The 17,397-nt window shown below is 47.4% G+C and overlaps 3 protein-coding genes across 6 annotated transcripts in view; 1 reads left to right on the top strand and 2 right to left on the bottom strand.

The window, feature by feature from the left end:
• The window catches only part of si:dkeyp-120h9.1 (uncharacterized protein LOC566469 homolog), a 12,612-nt gene extending 12,223 nt beyond the window's left edge, over window positions 1-389 (bottom strand). The window contains exon 1 of one of the 2 annotated variants that reach the window (XM_037263978.1): window positions 129-389. The gene's annotated coding sequence lies outside the window, so the exon portion shown is untranslated. Of the gene's footprint in view, window positions 1-124 lie in introns of both variants that reach the window. The other variant, XM_037263980.1, reaches the window with a different exon arrangement.
• Window positions 390-793: 404 nt separating this feature from the next.
• On the top strand, window positions 794-13,436 carry stmn2b (stathmin 2b). Its single transcript, XM_037264247.1, has 5 exons — window positions 794-960; window positions 11,759-11,854; window positions 11,935-12,107; window positions 12,203-12,394; window positions 12,663-13,436. The coding sequence occupies exons 1-5, from the start codon at window positions 942-944 to the stop codon at window positions 12,720-12,722; spliced, it is 540 nt and encodes a 179-aa protein (XP_037120142.1). The 5' UTR covers window positions 794-941; the 3' UTR covers window positions 12,723-13,436.
• Window positions 13,437-14,342: 906 nt separating this feature from the next.
• On the bottom strand, window positions 14,343-16,852 carry hey1 (hes-related family bHLH transcription factor with YRPW motif 1). 3 transcript variants are annotated; one of them, XM_037264169.1, is made up of 6 exons: window positions 16,605-16,847; window positions 16,156-16,353; window positions 15,991-16,066; window positions 15,828-15,911; window positions 15,679-15,760; window positions 14,343-15,525 (listed from the first exon to the last, which is right to left on the bottom strand). In XM_037264169.1, exons 2-6 carry the CDS (start codon window positions 16,239-16,241, stop codon window positions 14,939-14,941), a joined length of 915 nt encoding a protein of 304 aa, XP_037120064.1. In that variant the 5' UTR covers window positions 16,242-16,353; window positions 16,605-16,847; the 3' UTR covers window positions 14,343-14,938. The 3 variants fall into 3 exon arrangements, with proteins under 3 accessions (XP_037120064.1, XP_037120065.1, XP_037120063.1); XM_037264170.1 differs by having other exon boundaries at window positions 15,991-16,030; window positions 16,156-16,852; XM_037264168.1 differs by having other exon boundaries at window positions 16,156-16,847.
• Window positions 16,853-17,397: the final 545 nt, after the last annotated feature.

Raw genomic sequence — 17,397 nt, forward strand, 5'->3', positions numbered from 1 at the left:
ACTTGGCTTCTTTTGCTTTGCTCCCATCCCCTCCCTGGCTAATAATCAATTACAAAGGGGAAACGTGTAGGTTGGGAAGGGAGAAAGAGGAAGACATGTTTCAGGGTAGAAAAAACGAACATACATACCGGCGTGTGCAGCCACCAGGAAGAATGCGTGAGGCGAGACGCGCGGCTTCTTCGGGGCGGTGTGAATGAACTAGCCTGCCCACATCTGTCGTTAGCTAGCCGGCTAAGCTCCTCCTCCCCAATTCAAAAGTCACCAAGGATGCTTCCGTGGTCGTTTGCAACCTTGTCTGCCCGGCCGACACATTCACAGCTGCACCATTCATAAACCGTGACATGGTTTTCTTGTTTATTCATTTCCAGCGGAACCCCGTAGCGGTGGCTTTGCGCAGGAATTTAGTGCAGGCAGAGGGGTATGAGTCGCTATGTCATCACGTAATTAGGATCCCTCCGCCCGAGGTGAGGTTAGTCCCTTCACGCAGGTATTAAATACCCACGTTGTAGACTCCTGTGATAATAAGACATCAAATAAATCATTGTGCCCTCAATTTGCATTATAGGTACTATCTGTCAGCATGATTGATTCAATAAAATAGGAACCCAAATGGCACCCAATTAGGTCCAAATGCAGCAATTTTTGGAGGTTTCATATGGAGCATTGTGGCCTTCATTTGGAGCATTATTTTACCAGCCGCATTGGTGTTTCATTCATGGATTTTATCGAGGGCCATTTGGGGTCCTTCGTTTGATTTTATTCTGAAGGGCCAGGCGGCACACGCAGACCCCTGCCACCTGCTTCCTGTAGCTCATAACGAAGCAGCAGGCGGACAGGCAGCCCCATTTTGCCTTTGCTGACTCGGTGCCTTGGCATCAGTTGTGCCTATCCCTGAGAACGAGCAGCAGCAGCAACAGCAGCAGCAGCCCCGCACTGTGCAAATGGCCAAGACTGCAATTGGTGAGCTTTGGATTTTTCTCACCGTCATTATCACCACCAATATATATATATACGTATATTGGGGGGCAAATTCATATTTTGGATGCAAAACCTTTTTTCTCCTCTTGAATCAGAACCCTTATGAAGCATGGCACCGTTTGCAAGCCACGTTTGATTAATTATCCAACAAATCAAGGTTTTTTTTTCCCCCTTACACGGGCGTTGCAGCAGCGGCTGCACCTGAGTCACGGCCACGCAGCATCATGCAGAGCCAGCGACCCCACCCAACATCGTTGGCGGCCCCCCTCAGTCGCCACTCCCCACCCTTCTGCTGTTTCTCCTCCTTCGCCCTGCCATCCTCATTGCAAATTTGCTCTTTTCATGTCACCGTGCGCTTTCCGTTTTGCCGGGAGCAATTTCTATTGTGCTTGGGTGTCATCGTTTTGTGGCTGACTGGTGAGATGGTGATGAGATTATTGGCGGCGTGCGAAAATGTGCAAAATGGAATACAAGGGCATGCGTTTTCGGCCTCTGCATTGGTTTTGGTCTGAGCATTAGCAGCACTGATTTATTGTCAAAGCGGCGGTCTTGTTTGTGTTCTGCTCAAAGAAGTGCTTGATGGATGGGGGGTGCGCGCAGACAGACAGCGAGGAGGGGGGCGCTGGCGTCCATGGCAATTTAATATTTATTTGCGACCACCGCCCTTCATTTTGCCCCATTTCTTGGCCTAAAATGAAAAGGGCAAGGCAGGTTTCTAGCTGCTCCTCATTATTTCACACAAGTCCTCTTGAGGCTCAACTGTAAAGCGGTGTGCCGTCTTGCACCACTTTCAGCATTGCTACAGAGTGTCGACTAGAAAGTGATTTGCCAGAATTAAAACACTCGAAAGTTTCCATGTTCATCTCCTGAACAAATCCTCCAAAGTGACTCTGGAGTAAAGCCTTTGACTTCCCAACAGCATGTAGACAAGAAATTGCGGCGCCTCTCACCAGACTGCACATGAGAAAGTAACACGTCCATCCCAACCAAGCAAACAAGCGTGCGGCCCTTGCAGCCCCTCCACTTCAAGTCATGTTCTGTCCCTTTATTGGGCGACAAAGCAGCACGATGATGGTGGCCTCTTCATGGCGGCACATCCGGCGTCTGCCCTTGCCCAAGGGGAATTGGGCCCACACTTGGGCGCCTTTTTCTCGTCCATTGTCCAAATAGGTGTGGCCGGCACCCCCTCCCCCATTTCCCTTCTGTCACCGTGCATTTGTCAGCGAGGCGCACCGCTCAGATGGCTCAGATGGCTCAGATGGCTCAGATGACGATTGCTCTTTAAAAGCAACCTGAGAGGAAGAAATGACATCAGATGATGAGCGGGATGTCAACCAGCACCCCACCCCACCCATCAAGGTCCCCTAAGATACTGTAGGTTGAAGCTTTTTCCAATGGCAACTAGCAGACCTCACTTTCTTGACACGTGTGCAGACAGCACTTTTGTGCGCACTGAAGCTAGCAGCTAGCTCATTTAAGATTAAAGATTAAAGATTAAAGTCCCAATGATCGTCACACACACACCTGGGTGTGGTGAAATTTGTCCTCTGCATTTAACCCATCCCCGTGTGATTTTAATCCATCCCCTGGGGGAGAGGGGAGCAGTGAGCAGCAGCGGTGCCGCGCTCAGGAATCAGTTGGTGATCTAACCCCCCAATTCCAACCCTTAATGCTGAGTGCCAAGCAGGGAGGCAATGGGTCCCATTTTTATAGTCTTTGGTATGACCCGGCCGGGGTTTGAACCCACAACCTTCCAGTCTCAGGGCGGACACTCTACCACTAGGCCACTGAGCTGGTCATGTTTAAAGCCCAAGTATCACGGTAATAAATTCTACTGTTTTACGTTTTACTAATTTATTTTAGCAGTCATGCTTTTGTCTGAATTCCTCGTTTTGATACCATCACAGGTCCCTATTTTCTACTTGTTCTGAGGTGCAGCTCAGAGCAAGCTGTTTTGGTGCGGTTTCTTTAAATGCAAATGAGATAATTCACACCCCTCAGGCCGCAAGATCTGCGCCTCCCTTTCCGGTCGACATTTGTAGTTTTTTTTAGACGAGGTAGCGTTTACTTGCGCCGCAAAGTTTTTGATTGATTAAAATACATAATTGGCAGAAGACTTGTCCATACAACCATATATGACACATAATAAAATAAATCCCTTCAACATATTTCGTCTTGTAATTAGCACTGCAGTCAAGCTACGAAGTAAGCTAATGCTAGCGCTAGCGAGAAGGTAACGAATGCATTGAACATATTAGTGTTCCCCAAGAATAAAACAACACCTTCGATTCAATTCATCTGATAAGTGAAAACAATTCATCAAGAAGTGAAAACATGGAGCACACAGCCCCTAATTCAGCAGAAAGACTGACGCTAATGCTATGGACGTCTTGTTAAAAGCACTGCAGTCAAGCTCCGAAGAAAGCTAATGCTAGAGAGAAGCGTCCTCTTTTTCCCGGACATATCCTACTTTTGAGCCCTAATAAAATGTCCGGGGGGTTATTTCAAAATCGTCCGGGATTTTGTTGGACTGCCTCAAACAATACATGTACAGTAGATAGAATAGAATTGCCAGTCCATTCCCCTTCACTCAATTCCAGGTTTTTCTGTATCGTTCGCAAATAAGTCTCTTCTCAACAAATCTAATCATTTTGCAACTGTTGCGTGTTGTTTGAGATGTCGGTTGTTGAACAAGGAAAACAAAGATGTGGAGTAACAGTTGGTTCTTTATTGGCAAGATCTTGGGTTGTTTAATGGCAACCAGTCCACGAGGCAGCAGATGAAACAACAACCCCCATTCTCCAGGTCAGAAGGTTTTATACTGTCCGGAAAAGGCGGGAAAGCGTCACCTGACCATTTGGTACCTATGTGTATTGGGAGGTTACCGCCCTGTGTGTGTGTGTGTGTGCGTGTGTGCGCGTGTGTGCGTGTGTGTGCGTGCGTGTGCGTGCGTGTGCGTGCGTGCGTGTGTGTGCGTGTGTGTGCGTGTGTGTGTGCGCGCGCGCGCGCGCGCGCGCGTGCGTTGGGTCCGCCGTCTGTGCCCATGTGTACTGGGAGACCACAAAGCTCTGGGTGCTGTATCCGTGTTCTGATTGAGCAGTTATGTTTATATAAATTAATAAGAGGATTTGCACACATATGAACATGAAAAAGTATATGAGTTTGTCTAACTTAACAAAATATGTACACGTTGCTGTTTCTCCCAGTTCACTACGAAGTAGGGTGGGCTGGCCAGTCTACACCGAGTGTTTACAAGCAATGCCGAAACGAAAATGCACGTTCACAGAAGAGTTAAATAAAAAATTCCCATGCTTTCGCCAGAGTTGTGATCCTTATGAAGCTGAGTGCTTGACATGCAAGGTAGGCACTTATGTGTCTGTGGCAAATAAAGGTGCCAACGCACCCCGCAAGAGGAGGACTGAAGAGAAGCCCTTTTCTTTTCTTCAAATGCACCGATGGACGTATTTCTTTTGTCTTTTTTTACTTAGTGTACCACTATAAAACTAAAAAATGTCAGCGTACACATATGTTTTTGTTAGTGTAAATATATTTGTGTCATTGTATTTATGTTGTTTTGTGTTATTCAGGCCAATAAATGAAATCGCTATACCATGTTATTTGTGTCATAACATGACACAAATGCCCCCCCCTCCCAAAAAAAACCCAAAATGACATTTTGGAAATTTTTGGGAAAATGGTCCAAAAAATGACCACGCCCCCCTCCAAAAAAAAGGTGTCCTCTTTTTCAGAAACCCAAATCTGGTCACTCTAGGGAAGCTAACGAATGCATTGAACATATTAGTGTTCCCCAAGAATCAGGGTGACCAGATTTGGGTTTCTGAAAAAGAGGACACCTTTTTTGGGGGGAGTGTCATTTTTTTGGGGGGGGAGGAGGTCATTCTTTTGTTTTGTTTTTTGCACCGCGTTGGTCGCATTATTGTGACAGAGCCGTCGCTGAAATTTAGAAAATATTTTTAAAGTCCTGATGTACTTTCCAAATTTTAAGTGGACCTCAGTGAGCAGGGAGCTTAATTTGGTCCGATTGAGCAACCGCAGCGCGCCGGGCGCTCACTGTCGCATTGCTTTAAGAGCGTCTTGTGTTATGACACAAATGACATGGGGTCTGTATAGCAATTGCATTTATTGGCCCGAATAACACAAAATAACATATATACAATAACAAAAACATATTTACACTAACTAGTTTTATAGTGGTACACTAAGTAAAAAAAGATAAAAGAAATACGGCCATCGGTGCACCATTTGAAGAAGAAAAAAGGACTCTTCAGTTCTCCACTTGTGGGATGCGTTGGCACCTTTATTTGCCACAGACACTTAAGTGCCTGCCTTGCATGTCAAGCACTCAGCTTCATAACGAGCAAACTAGCAAAAATTAGGGGAAATGTTTTTTTTTCTCATAAATAAGCCGCACCGTACTAAAAGCCGCATGTGCACGCGAGTTATGTACAAAGAAAGACGGTACACAGAGAGCCTTTGTAAAGTTTTAATAACATACCTTAACATTTCTTTCCAAACACTGCCTGTGACATGGCAGTAATCCCGCAGCAACACGGAAGTATACAGCACTAATAGGGCTGGATACAAAAAAACATACCAGTAAAAGTCACTGAGACGCAGCGGTAACAAAGTAGCCACACAGTAGCACAGCACTAACAGGGCTGGTTAAAAAAATATACCAGTAAAAGTCACTGAGAGCCGTCTTCATCTTCCTCCTGTGCACTGAAACCATCGAAGTCTTCCTCCTCAGTGTTCGTTTGGAATAGCGTCAGATATACTTCGCCACATACTTTCTCAGTCTCTCTTTCGTTGTCGCTTTTATGCATTTCTTCTAGCATTTTCCATGATAAAGGTCTGTTCATGTTAATCAAGATGACCGTTCCAATCACTCAGTCGAGACCGCCGATTACCGGCGCTGACGATCATGCAATAACGCTATCAAATTTTAAAAGTGTGTCCCTTGAAAGGCTTACGCAATTGGTTAGTGCGGCTAAACAAACATGTTTACTCGACCCGCTTCTATTTAAAGAATTATTTCAAATTTTAGGACCGTCCATTTTAAGTATAATTAATCTGTCTGTCTCCTCTGGTATAGTCCCAACAGGCTTTAAAACCGCTATCATTAAACAGCTACTTAAGCGACCAAATCTCGACCCGGACTGTCTCAGTAATTACAGGCCTGTTTCAAATCTCCCATTCATAGCAAAACTTCTTGAAAAAGTAGTAGCGCAGCAGCTTATTGATTACATGGTCGCCAATAACCAATTTCAATCTTTTCAGTCTGGTTTTAGAGCTAATCATTCCACCGAGACAGCACTTGCTAAAGTGACTAATGATCTCCTCATAGCTATGGATTCTAACACTTCATCGGTATTATTATTACTCGATCTTAGTGCTGCCCTCGACATTGTAGACTTCGATATTTTATTAGAGCGTCTTAAAAGCTGTGTTGGTATTTCAGGGTCAGCACAACGCTGGTTCTATTCCTATCTATCAGACAGGACTCACCGAGTAGTCCATGGTAATGCGACCTCTGAGCTCTATAACGTTACGTGTGGTGTCCCGCAGGGATCGGTACTTGGACCAATTCTATTTCATATTTATATGATTCCGCTTAGGGACATAATACCTAAATATAACATTAGTTTTCAATGTTATGCGGATGACACTCAATTATATATGCCGTTATCGATGACAAATCCGCGGGACTGTTGTAATCTTGAGGCGTGCCTTGCGGAGATCAAGCACTGGATGTCACTCAATTTCCTCCGTCTTAACCCAGATAAAACTGAGATGTTGATAATTGTTCCAGCTCGGTATCACCATTTATTTAAGGAAACCACTATAACTATGGATAACTGTACTATCACTCAGAGCGATACTATAACTAATCCCGCAGTAATATTTGACCAAACACTCTCCTTTCAAAAGCATATTAAGAACATAACTAGAATCGCATTTTTTCACCTCCGTAATATTGCTAAGATTCGTCCGATTCTCTCGACCGGTGATGCGGAAACTACAGTCAAACCTCGGTTTTCGACCACAATCCGTTCCAGAAGGCGGTTCGAGAAGTGAATCGGTCGAATTCCGAATAAATTTTTCTCATTACAAATAATGGAAAAAATATTAATCCGTTCCAAGCAATTTTAAGCATTTTTTCATTTGCGCATTTTTGTCTGATCGTGCAACTGCAGCCGACCGCGCAACCGTAGCGCGCCGCCGACCGCGCAACTGCACCGCGTTGGTCGCATTATTGTGACAGAGCCGTCGCTGAAATTTAGAAAATATTTTTAAAGTCCTGATGTACTTTCCAAATTGTAAGTGGACCTCAGTGAGCAGGGAGCTTAATTTGGTCCGATTGAGCAACCGCAGCGCGCCGGGCGCTCACTGTCACATTGCTTTAAGAGCGTCTTTGTGTTTTAGGATGGGTTTACTGCTCCCACTTGCTTTCTTTGGAGGCATGATTAGGCTACAAATCCTCATGATTAGGATACAATCCTCAAAGTAAGAGTCAGTCGGCATCCGGGCCGCGCGGTCGGGTTTTCTCGCGTCCTTTCGGCTCATCTCGCGAGATTCGACCTCCGAATTTTGTTCGACAACCGAAGCAAAAAAATCCCGAATTTTTCGTTCGAATTCCGATTTGTTCAAGAACCGAGACGTTCGAAAACCAAGGTTTGACTGTATTATACATGCGTTTATTACTACGTTGCGCCTGGACTACTGTAATGCATTATTATCTGGTCTTCCTAAGTCCAGTATCAAAAGTCTACAGTTAGTACAAAATGCTGCTGCAAGGCTGCTCTCACAAACAAGAAAATTTGATCACATTACCCCAATATTAGCCAACTTACATTGGCTCCCGGTCCATTTAAGATGTGACTTCAAGGTTCTCCTATTAACCTATAAATCATTGCATGGCTTAGCGCAGGGGTGGGCAAACTTTTTGACTTGTGGGCCGAATTGGGTTCTAAATTTTGACCGGGGGTCTGAACCAGGAGCAGATGGATGTAATAATAATAATAATAATAATTCATTCAATTTATATAGCGCTTTTCAATAACCCAAAGACGCTTTACATGGAATAAAAAAGAGTGGAGGGGGGGGGAGAGAGACAGTAGGTTATAGTTAACAAGACATCGGTCAGCAGTGCGAAGGAGATGGATGGAGGAGCAGGAGGGGCGGGAGCGGAGGTTGTTGAGGTTGCCAGTACGGGAGGTGGGGGTGACGGGGGGTTGGTAGTCCAAAAAGAGGAGATGGGTGAGCCATCGGGGAAATGCCGGTCAGATGTAGCGGCGACGGCGAAGGATCCCAGCCTCGTGTGGAAGCAGCAGTGGACCAGGTGGTGATGCCGGTCGACCTCGACTGCACCCGCTCGAACGGCAGGCCCCAACGCACCACGGCGGCACACAGCAGAGCCACAGTTGGCGAGCCTGCAGGGAGTGGAGCCCGTCCCCCAAGGACGCCGGACGGAAGGCCAGAGAGCCGGGCCAGAGCTGCCGTCGAGTCCACAGCAGGCGGCCACAGGCTCCGAGTCGGGAGGCAGGAGGGTCCGGTAGTGGTTTTGGCCAGTTGGCTGTTCGCTAGCTGGCTAACGTAGTTGGTAGTCCGAGGGAGAGGAAACAGATAGGTGAGAGCGGAGCTGCGGGGATGCGAGGTGGACGGAAGACAACACGAGAAAAATAAAAGAAGAGACGGGTGCACTGAAAACGAGAAAACGAAAAACAAGTAACGGACACGGTCCGGGACAGAAGCGGCAGTCAACAAATCTGACGCCAGCGTGCTCTAACCCGGAAGACAACAGAGTGGGGGAGGAGTGACAGGTGCCATGTAGTGTTTGTGTGAAGTAATATAAATGACATGTAAAGGTAATTGCATAAAAGGTTTTTACTTTTAGTAGATACTAAACCATGGATATTAAAAAAAAACTTTTTGAAAACAAATGCATTTTTTAACAGCATTAAAAAATATTTCACCAAAAAACTACTATCAGTGATTCTTATTAAATACGACACTGTTATGATGAATAACATTTTCCATCACTTCAGCACCTGCAGGTCAGATTTATGAAATATGTTTATCTAATGAGGCGAAATCACATCCAACGGCAAACATTCTGACCAAATTCATCATCTTGAAGAATCAGTGAAAGAATACATCTAAATAAAGTAATAAAGAAATCAATAGTATTGTTGGTTTCCCTTTTTTGCTAGTGCATCATAGTCTGGAGTAAAATTTGTTGCGGTAATTCTTAGGATAGAGCCGAGGTGTCGGTCCGTTAACCTAGATCTGTGACGGGCTTTGTTGACGTTCATGTGGCTGAACGTCTTCTCACACACGTAGGTCGAGCCAAATTGTCAACTCTTTTTTAACATTCGCCACTCAGTGTCCACCTTTCTTTTCTTCGGGCCACTCATTTTAATGGAAGGATTCCAGGGGAAGGTTTGTGGGTGGCATTAGCGTCAAACTGTATCTGAAAACTCAGCGCGCGAATTACGAGAATATTGACGTCACAGCCGACACTCGAAATTCGGCACTGATAGATGAAATTACTACGTACTACTGAGTACGCACACGCACTTGTGAGTGTGCACCGAGCTTTCTGACACGGCTCCCGGGAGTAAATGCGCGGACATTATACTCTTTCATCACAGCAACGTCTTCATTACAAATCAAACGGACACACTTTCTGTTGATTTCTTTGAAGAAATACTCATTTTCCCAACGTGTTTGAAATATTCTACACTCACTTGCTATTTTGCGTTTCTTCGGCGCAGCCATTTCTGGGGACTCGCGGTAAAAGTTTTTCTTCGCTTGATTTCATTTGTGTGGCGGGCTCCATCTAGTGTTGAAACTGAGAGGTGCAACAGAGTTGAGCTCAAGCTTCTTGTGCGGGCCATATTCAATTATGTTTTCAGAATTTGCTGCGGGCCAATAAAAACTGGACCCGCGGGCCGTAGTTTGGACACCCCTGGCTTAGCGCCTTCATATCTTGTCGACTTAGTTGTTCTTTACGTTCCGTCCCATAACCTCCGATCGCAAAACGCTAGTCTTTTAGTGACCCCGAGGGCCAAACAAATGTCTGCAGGGTCTAGAGCAGGGGTGGCCAACCAGTCAGAGACTAAGAGCCACATTTTTTTACTGTGTACCGCAAAGAGCCACATCCCACGAAGCGAGGCGAGGCGAACACGCAGCGTTTGACGTCCCATTAACCCCCCCGAAGCGAAGCGAACGCGCGCAGCGTTTGATGTCCCATTAACACCCCCCCCCCCCCCCCTCCGAAGCGAAGCTAACGTAAAAGAGCCGCATGAAACCCGGCAAAGAGCCGCATGCGGCTCGCGAGCCGCGGGTTGGCCACCGTTGGTCTAGAACATTTTCTATTCGGAATCTATTTGGAATGCCCGACCAATGGATATTAGAACTGCTACCTCAGTAGAAACATTTAAGACACATTTAAAGACACATTTTTATGATATGGCCTTTAATTGACCTGTAGTGGACGATTCGGCTGGAGTTTGTGTTTTCGCTCCCTCCTACCGCTTTATTGTGTCCGTCATTTCCATAGGTTGAAGGAACAGAACCATCAACGAAATGAAGTCTTTCGGCAAATCCTTCTCAATACTGACAAAAGATTTCTGAAACACTCCTTAACAAGCAGGACTTTGCCCACAGACGTGAGAACACTGCTTGAAAAATGAAATTTGACCAGGCACTTCTTTGAGTTTCTGATGTTGTGCAATGATTTGTGTGGATTGATGCATCCAACAACGGAACATTTTGATCTCTCCACTTTGGCATCCTTGAGTTGTTTGGACTACAAAAGTCTCACAGAGTAATAAACAAAGCGGATTCGTCTTAGACATGGCGGATTTACGAATCCGCCATGTTTATGACTCGGATTTTCGTTTGGCAACACCCATTGCCTTGTTTGGTTTATCCCGCCCCAACGGATGTGATGTAATAGATAAAGAAACATAGAAAACTGAGAAATCTGAACAGAGTAAAAAATAGCCCTCAAAACGATCATAACAGTATCTCTGCAGCACCTGGAGGGATATATTACACTTTTCTACACTCCTGGATACTCCAGATACACAAGAAAAAGAATTTAAAAGAAAAAAATGTTGATTTTCCATGATACGTGTCCTTTAATTAAGCGCTTGTGAAGATGACTGACAAGGAAAAAATGTCACCTTCATCCAAACTGTGGATTTGAGATGATTTTGCGCCTCCCGTCATGGTAATGTGTTGGGTGGTTGTCGAGTGAAATCCCTCGAGTGAATCAGTTCAGGTATCCGGTTGACTTTTTCCATTCTTCGTGTGCAACAGCAGGGGTGGGCAACCTACAGCCCTCGAGTGCATTTAATCCGGCCCGCCGCTTAACTCCAAAAACAAAGGGACTGTTATTAAAACACAGCAAAACCGCCGACCCACAAATTCTCAACAGACATTTTTTACTGCACTACTTTTCAGAAAACTACTGCATGTCAACCACTTTTAGTGCAGCATGAAACTTTTTTTTTTAAACAATGTGGTCTGGGCAGTGCCGCAAAGCTCTCTCACGTTTCCCTAATAAAGCTTCTCTCTTGGCTGATCAAATAAGAGAGACGGTAGACACAAAAAAAAAGAGCCTCATGATTATGCAGAAGCCACTTCACAGTGTTGCTATTTGTAGAACAACTGAGCTGCAAAATAATCACCAACAGGTGTTCCAGTGGCCTCAAAAGTGGGTCAGTGAAATGTCATGTTTTTGTCTCTGCAGCTTACAAGGAGAAGATGAAGGAGATTTCCGTCTTCTCGCTCATCTGCTCCTGTCTGTACCCCGACAGCCACAAGAACCCCCTGGGAGACTTTGAAGGTAACTTGCAGCGCCGCCAGTGATGGATGCATGAGTCAGTACAGCGAACACTTACCGACGCGAGCCGTGTCGTTTGCCAGAGCTGGACATCAAGCCGATCAACAAGCGTGCGTCAGGCCAGGCCTTCGAAGTCTTCCTGAAGCCGACATCGCCTGTGTCAGACGCTGCCCACAGTGTCACCACGCCCCCCAAGAGGGACATCTCCCTGGACGACATCCAGAAGAAGCTGGAGGCCGCTGAGGACCGCAGGAGAGTAAGCGCAAAGGCTCAAATTTGCTTTTGCGACCTGGACGGTTTTGTTGTTAGCACGGCTTCTAGCTTAGTGCCGCTAATTGTGATGGCCATCAGTCCCAGGAGGCGCAGGTGCTGCAGGCGCTGGCGGAGAAGCGCGAGCACGAGCGCTACGTGCTGCTGAAGGCCATGGAGGAGAACAGCAACTTCAGCCGCATGGCTGAGGAGAAGCTGCAGCTGAAGATGGAGCAGATCCAGGAGAACCGTCAGGCCTACATCGACGCCCTCATGGAGCGCCTGCAACAGAGGGTGAGTGTCCACCCACAGCCAGCAGTCTTCGTCTCTCTCAGCATTTTCATCTTATAACAATTCAAAATGACACGAGGGCAGCTCTGAAAATTCTTCGTGGCCTCAGTTTGGCCCTGACACGAATGAATCTACTTTGATGCAAATCACTTTGGTCCGGACTAATACGTGCTGACTTGTTTTGTTTTTTCCCAGGAGAAGCACGCTCAGGAGCGCAAATCACTTTGGTTCGTCGTACTAATATGTGCTGACTTGTTTTGGTTTTTCCCAGGAGAGGCACGCTCAGGAGGTGCGCAGGAACAAGGAGTTGAGAGAAGAGGTGACAGCGTGAGGAACTCTCGTCCCACCCCCTTCTCCTCCCCAGGGTCTTGGTGTCCACTCAACTGGGATAAACCGTCACCTGAACGCCTCTTGTTCCCTCCTCCTTTCCATACAACATCTCGAGACAGTGGCACACACACATGGGAGGGTTTGGAATGGTGTCCTTAATCATAAGAAAAACATAAATCGCCACAATTCTCAACAACAGCAAAGATGGAATCTGATTGCCAGAAAGCGACAGTGGAGGTGTAAATACTTTTTTTTTTTCTTATGACTAGTACAAAAAGTATCGATTGCAGTGTGACATTTTTCATGATCTTTTATTTCGCTTAGTGGCTTTGATGTTTTGGTGGTGCGTTTGCAAGCTCCCCCTTTCCGTCCCACCCATTGGCATTCAATGCGAAGCTAATGCATTGCATCTCTTATCTCTCTTCCTTGTTCAGCCACACGAGTTTAGCATAGCACATGGCTAATTAGCTATTAGCGATGCTGCAAAAGACAAAACCCGGAAGTTTCCCACCCATCTTCGTAACCCACTTTTAGCAGGGAGGAGCCACGCCTGAGGTTGAACCCCATGGTGCCGTGTCATGTGACTCTTTCCATTTGTGTGTGTGTCTGAGATCCGCTCTCTCTTTCCGCATTACTGTATACCTTTGTCAACAAGCAAGCTGTGGTTAATAAAGATTTGGAGTTCATTGAATACGTGGCCTCTCTGCGATGATAATGATGTGGGATGCTTTGGATCATTAGCCAGCTATTCATCATAAAATATGACAAGATTTTTTTCAATTAAATTAGCTCAAATTCATAGCGTTTATAATAATCTTCACTTTAAATTGTTGCAGTACTACGTTAAGCCACATGAGGGCGACAAAAGTGCAGTTTTTCAATATTAACAACCTACCGCATTTTACACGTCCAGTACTTTAAGTTGTTGCAGTACTACGTTTAGCCAAATTATGGCGGCAAAAGTGCATTTATTTTTTCAAGATAAATCGTAAACGACAAGCATGCGGAAAGCTGGAAAGTTGAAGAGTTTGGAGGGAAATGCACCACCTTGTGGCTACTTGCCCTGTCATACATACACAGTTATGAATAATGCCCAGCATAAGACACAATGCTACCTGCAGGCTTGGCGAACACTGGAAACAGACAGCTGCGAGGACAAAAAACAAGAATAGAACAGGATAAACCACTGCCAAGATAGAGCCAGACAACAACAGACTAATAATATGTAATTAAAACAGTCTAAAAGTCACAATTATATGTTCATTACAGCAGAGTATGTTTTTGTTGTGTAGTTTTCTTTATACTGAGCAAATTGGTAAATAACAGAATTGTTGTAGGTGTACCTAATGAGTTGGCTGGTCAGATCTCTTCAACTTGTTCCCACGCGGTGCTCAGGCAGGGAGGCCGCCAGGATATCCCCTCCTAGCTAATGGCTTCCTGTGTGCCAAACACAACAACACACACACAAACGAGTACACTCCTCAATGGCGTGCGTCTATTCAAAGAAGTTGTCGTGACCTACCGGCAACAACGATGGTGCACCATACGGGGGTGCCCGAGAAAGCCCGTCGTGATATTGAAGGGGGAGTGTGGCACAAAAGGCTTTCAGAGACGCCACGGGTGATTCATCAGAGCTTGTTTATTTTAGGATGCTTGCAATGAGCAACAAGACAAACATCAAAACGGAGGTGTGAACAACCCCAGCGGGTAGGCAAGATATACAATGTGATAGTGGTCTAGAGTATTGAATTTGTTTTGACATTTTTTTAGGGACTGTGAGAGGGAGAGGGGTGCGCCATCTCTGTCGGGATGTCGAAGGAGGCGTGTTGGTGAAGACGGGTTAAAGAAGGATGAGCTGAAGGAGAAACTTCATCATAAAGAGAAAAGGAGAGACGGGAAGGCACAGCGATCAATCAACGTGTTGACTCACTCTGGTTGCACACCTCTCCTGATGTGGCCCTACACAAGGATGTGACAAAGTCTTGAAGAGTCCAGCTCATTGCGAGTCTCAAGCGTAGATGGAACGGGTCAAGGGTTTCAGTGTGGATGTGTGCTGGGTGGAGGTTACAGATGACAAGTTGGGGGGGACAGGTGAAGGTCCGAAAGGATGGCAGACGAGAAGGGAACACGTCACAGGTGTGGAGTGGCACAAGGTACAAATGAAAAACAAAAACATTTTGGACGAGTCCAGCTCATTTGCGAGTCTTTTTGGGCCAGTCAAAAAGCTCCAATCTCCATCCCCCAGGGTCTGTACGGTTTGCCCACAGCAGAAAGTATCGGGGTTGGCGGGCAGAGGGCGGCGGCCGCGACGGGAGACATGAGCGGGAAGGCTCCCAAAGGGAAGGGGAATGCTGAGACGAGGTGCTTGGCCGTCGATGAGGACACCAGAGCGGGGTGCAAGATGGGGGCGGCGGTGGCAGAGGGCCCGCACACACTGGGCGGCAACTGTTCCAGGTGAGGGGTGGCGGTGTCACTTCGCCTCTCTGCAGACGGCGGCGACGAAGCGGAAGAGGACGAGGACTGGGGGCTGCCGCTGCGGGGCAACCCGGCCACGAGCGGCGGGCGGGGCATGTGGGGCACCGTTGGCGAGGCGAAGGCAGAACCCCACGCAGCCAGCTGGCCCAGCCCCATGTGGACCTCGCGCTGGCTGGCGTAGTTGTTAAGGTGCGACACCAGCCGGATCCTCAGGGGGTCGGCGTTTTCCAGACCCTCCACCACGCTGAGGTAGCGCGTCGTCTCCGCCAGGCACTCCCGGAAACCCAGACTTCGGTAGTCCATCGCCAGGGCGTGTGCGTCCAAAAACCCTAAAGGGAGCGGGGAGGCGCATCCATTAACCTCCACTGGTGCAGATGAATAGAGGGGCGTCCGCATTCAAAACATGTTCAACCAGAAGCCGTTTTGGTCTTTGATGCAACAAGGACCCATTTTTTAATTTTTAAGACACAAATAAAATGTACCTTTGCCACCTGCAGCATGGAGCATCTTCAGATGGTCCACAGTCATCTGCAGAATTTCAGCTTTCTCCAACTTGGCTGAACCCTTCAAAGTGCGCATAGAGCATCAATAAGTACATTTGTTAAGTTGAAAAGCGCAAGCGCGCACACACCTGCTTCTCGAAGGCGCTCGGCACCAGCCTGCGGAGTTCACTCAAGCTGTTGTTGATTCGGTCACGACGACGTTTCTCAATGATCTAGGAACGAGAGAGAAACACGCTGCTTGAATCAACGGTTGACTTTTGGGTTTGTTTTCAAACAGTGCATTGCACTCACTCCTCGCCGCCTCTTCCTCGCCTGCACCTGAATAGAAGCGCTTGGAAATGCCAAACAGAGGGGAGAGCGAATGTTGCTGCATCATAACCAATAAAAAAAGACATGATTGAAGTTTTTTTTCGAAAGTGGTCCCCACTCAGTAGAGGATGGGAGAAAGCAACGCACCCGCTCTCATCTGCGCTCTCCTTCTCCACCTCGATGGCTTCGTCCAGCTCGCTGTCCGACGAGCTGAAATCGTGGCTCCTCTTCATCTTGTCCTCTCGGCCAGCGCGAGCGTGCGAGTTGCGTATGGCTGGAGCGGCGTTCTCACAGTGTCATTTGAAGGCGCGGGAGGCGGGGCCGAGCGCGAGGGCATGTTTCCTCCTGCGGACAGCCAATGAGGCATCGACCTGCCGCTTTGACTGACGGAAACACTGTGCACCAGCCTCGGCCATGCAGTCAGAGGCAGGAGAGGAATTTGCAAACTGAAGAGGTCTCACTGTGATGGACAGCGTGAGACTCGCGGGCGCCAAGCCTGACGTCAAGGGGTTTGCATTGTGCTGCGCTCTTCAGTATCCATTTACAACAGTTCATATTTAGTCTACAACTCACTTCATGACTTAATTATTTTTGACCTGCAATAAAGAGCCCGGAGTGGTCATCTGGACATTCAGGCAACTTCCCGGTGGGCCAGGCCGCGACAAGTGCTACTCCCAACTGCTATGGGTTACAGGCGGAGAAGAAGATGAGGGTAGCTCGAGGGGGCTCCAACTCATCTCCACATTTGAATATTAAGCAGCTGGAACAAAGGGCCCTGACCAGTGATGCATCATCCCCTAAATAGATAATCTTGGGAGCAACTGAGAGCGGTCCAATAGACGTTTGGTCCGTGTGGGCCCCTTGCGCCCCTCCGCGTCTGCGTGCGTGCGGGTCCCGGTGGCCGCGACAGCGGTTGGCCGGCTGTCAGCACTCGTTCGGCCGTGGGAAAGTTCCCCCCGGCCGGCGCTGATAACCAATCAGAAGCCGGCGGCCGTCTCCTCCGGCTCTGCTCTGAATGAAGCAATTGGTCGGCGGGGCGACGGGCCGTCTGCGAGCGAGCGTGTGAACGTGTAATCCAATACCACTCACGCACGCACACACGCACGCACGCACACAGGCAGGCAGGGGGGGGGGGGGGGGGGGGGTCCATAGCAGAACAATCCATAGCAGAGTTTGCACAGGTTGTTGGTTGGGATCGTAAAAAATGCACACGCTTGTCACAATCAACACAGGTGTGTGCGTGAGCGAGCGGGACGGGGGAAGAAGTAGCTGAATGTTTTGAGGGAGGGGCTCATTTGTTGTATTTCAAGTTCAGCCAGAGTTCCCACGCTGTTATTTTCTGCCCCTCCACTCTTTGTTCTGGCGCCTCGTCACATATCGTGATTAGTC

Source organism: Syngnathus acus, chromosome 11, assembly GCF_901709675.1.
Source record: "Syngnathus acus chromosome 11, fSynAcu1.2, whole genome shotgun sequence".
Taxonomy (NCBI): Eukaryota; Metazoa; Chordata; class Actinopteri; order Syngnathiformes; family Syngnathidae; genus Syngnathus; species Syngnathus acus.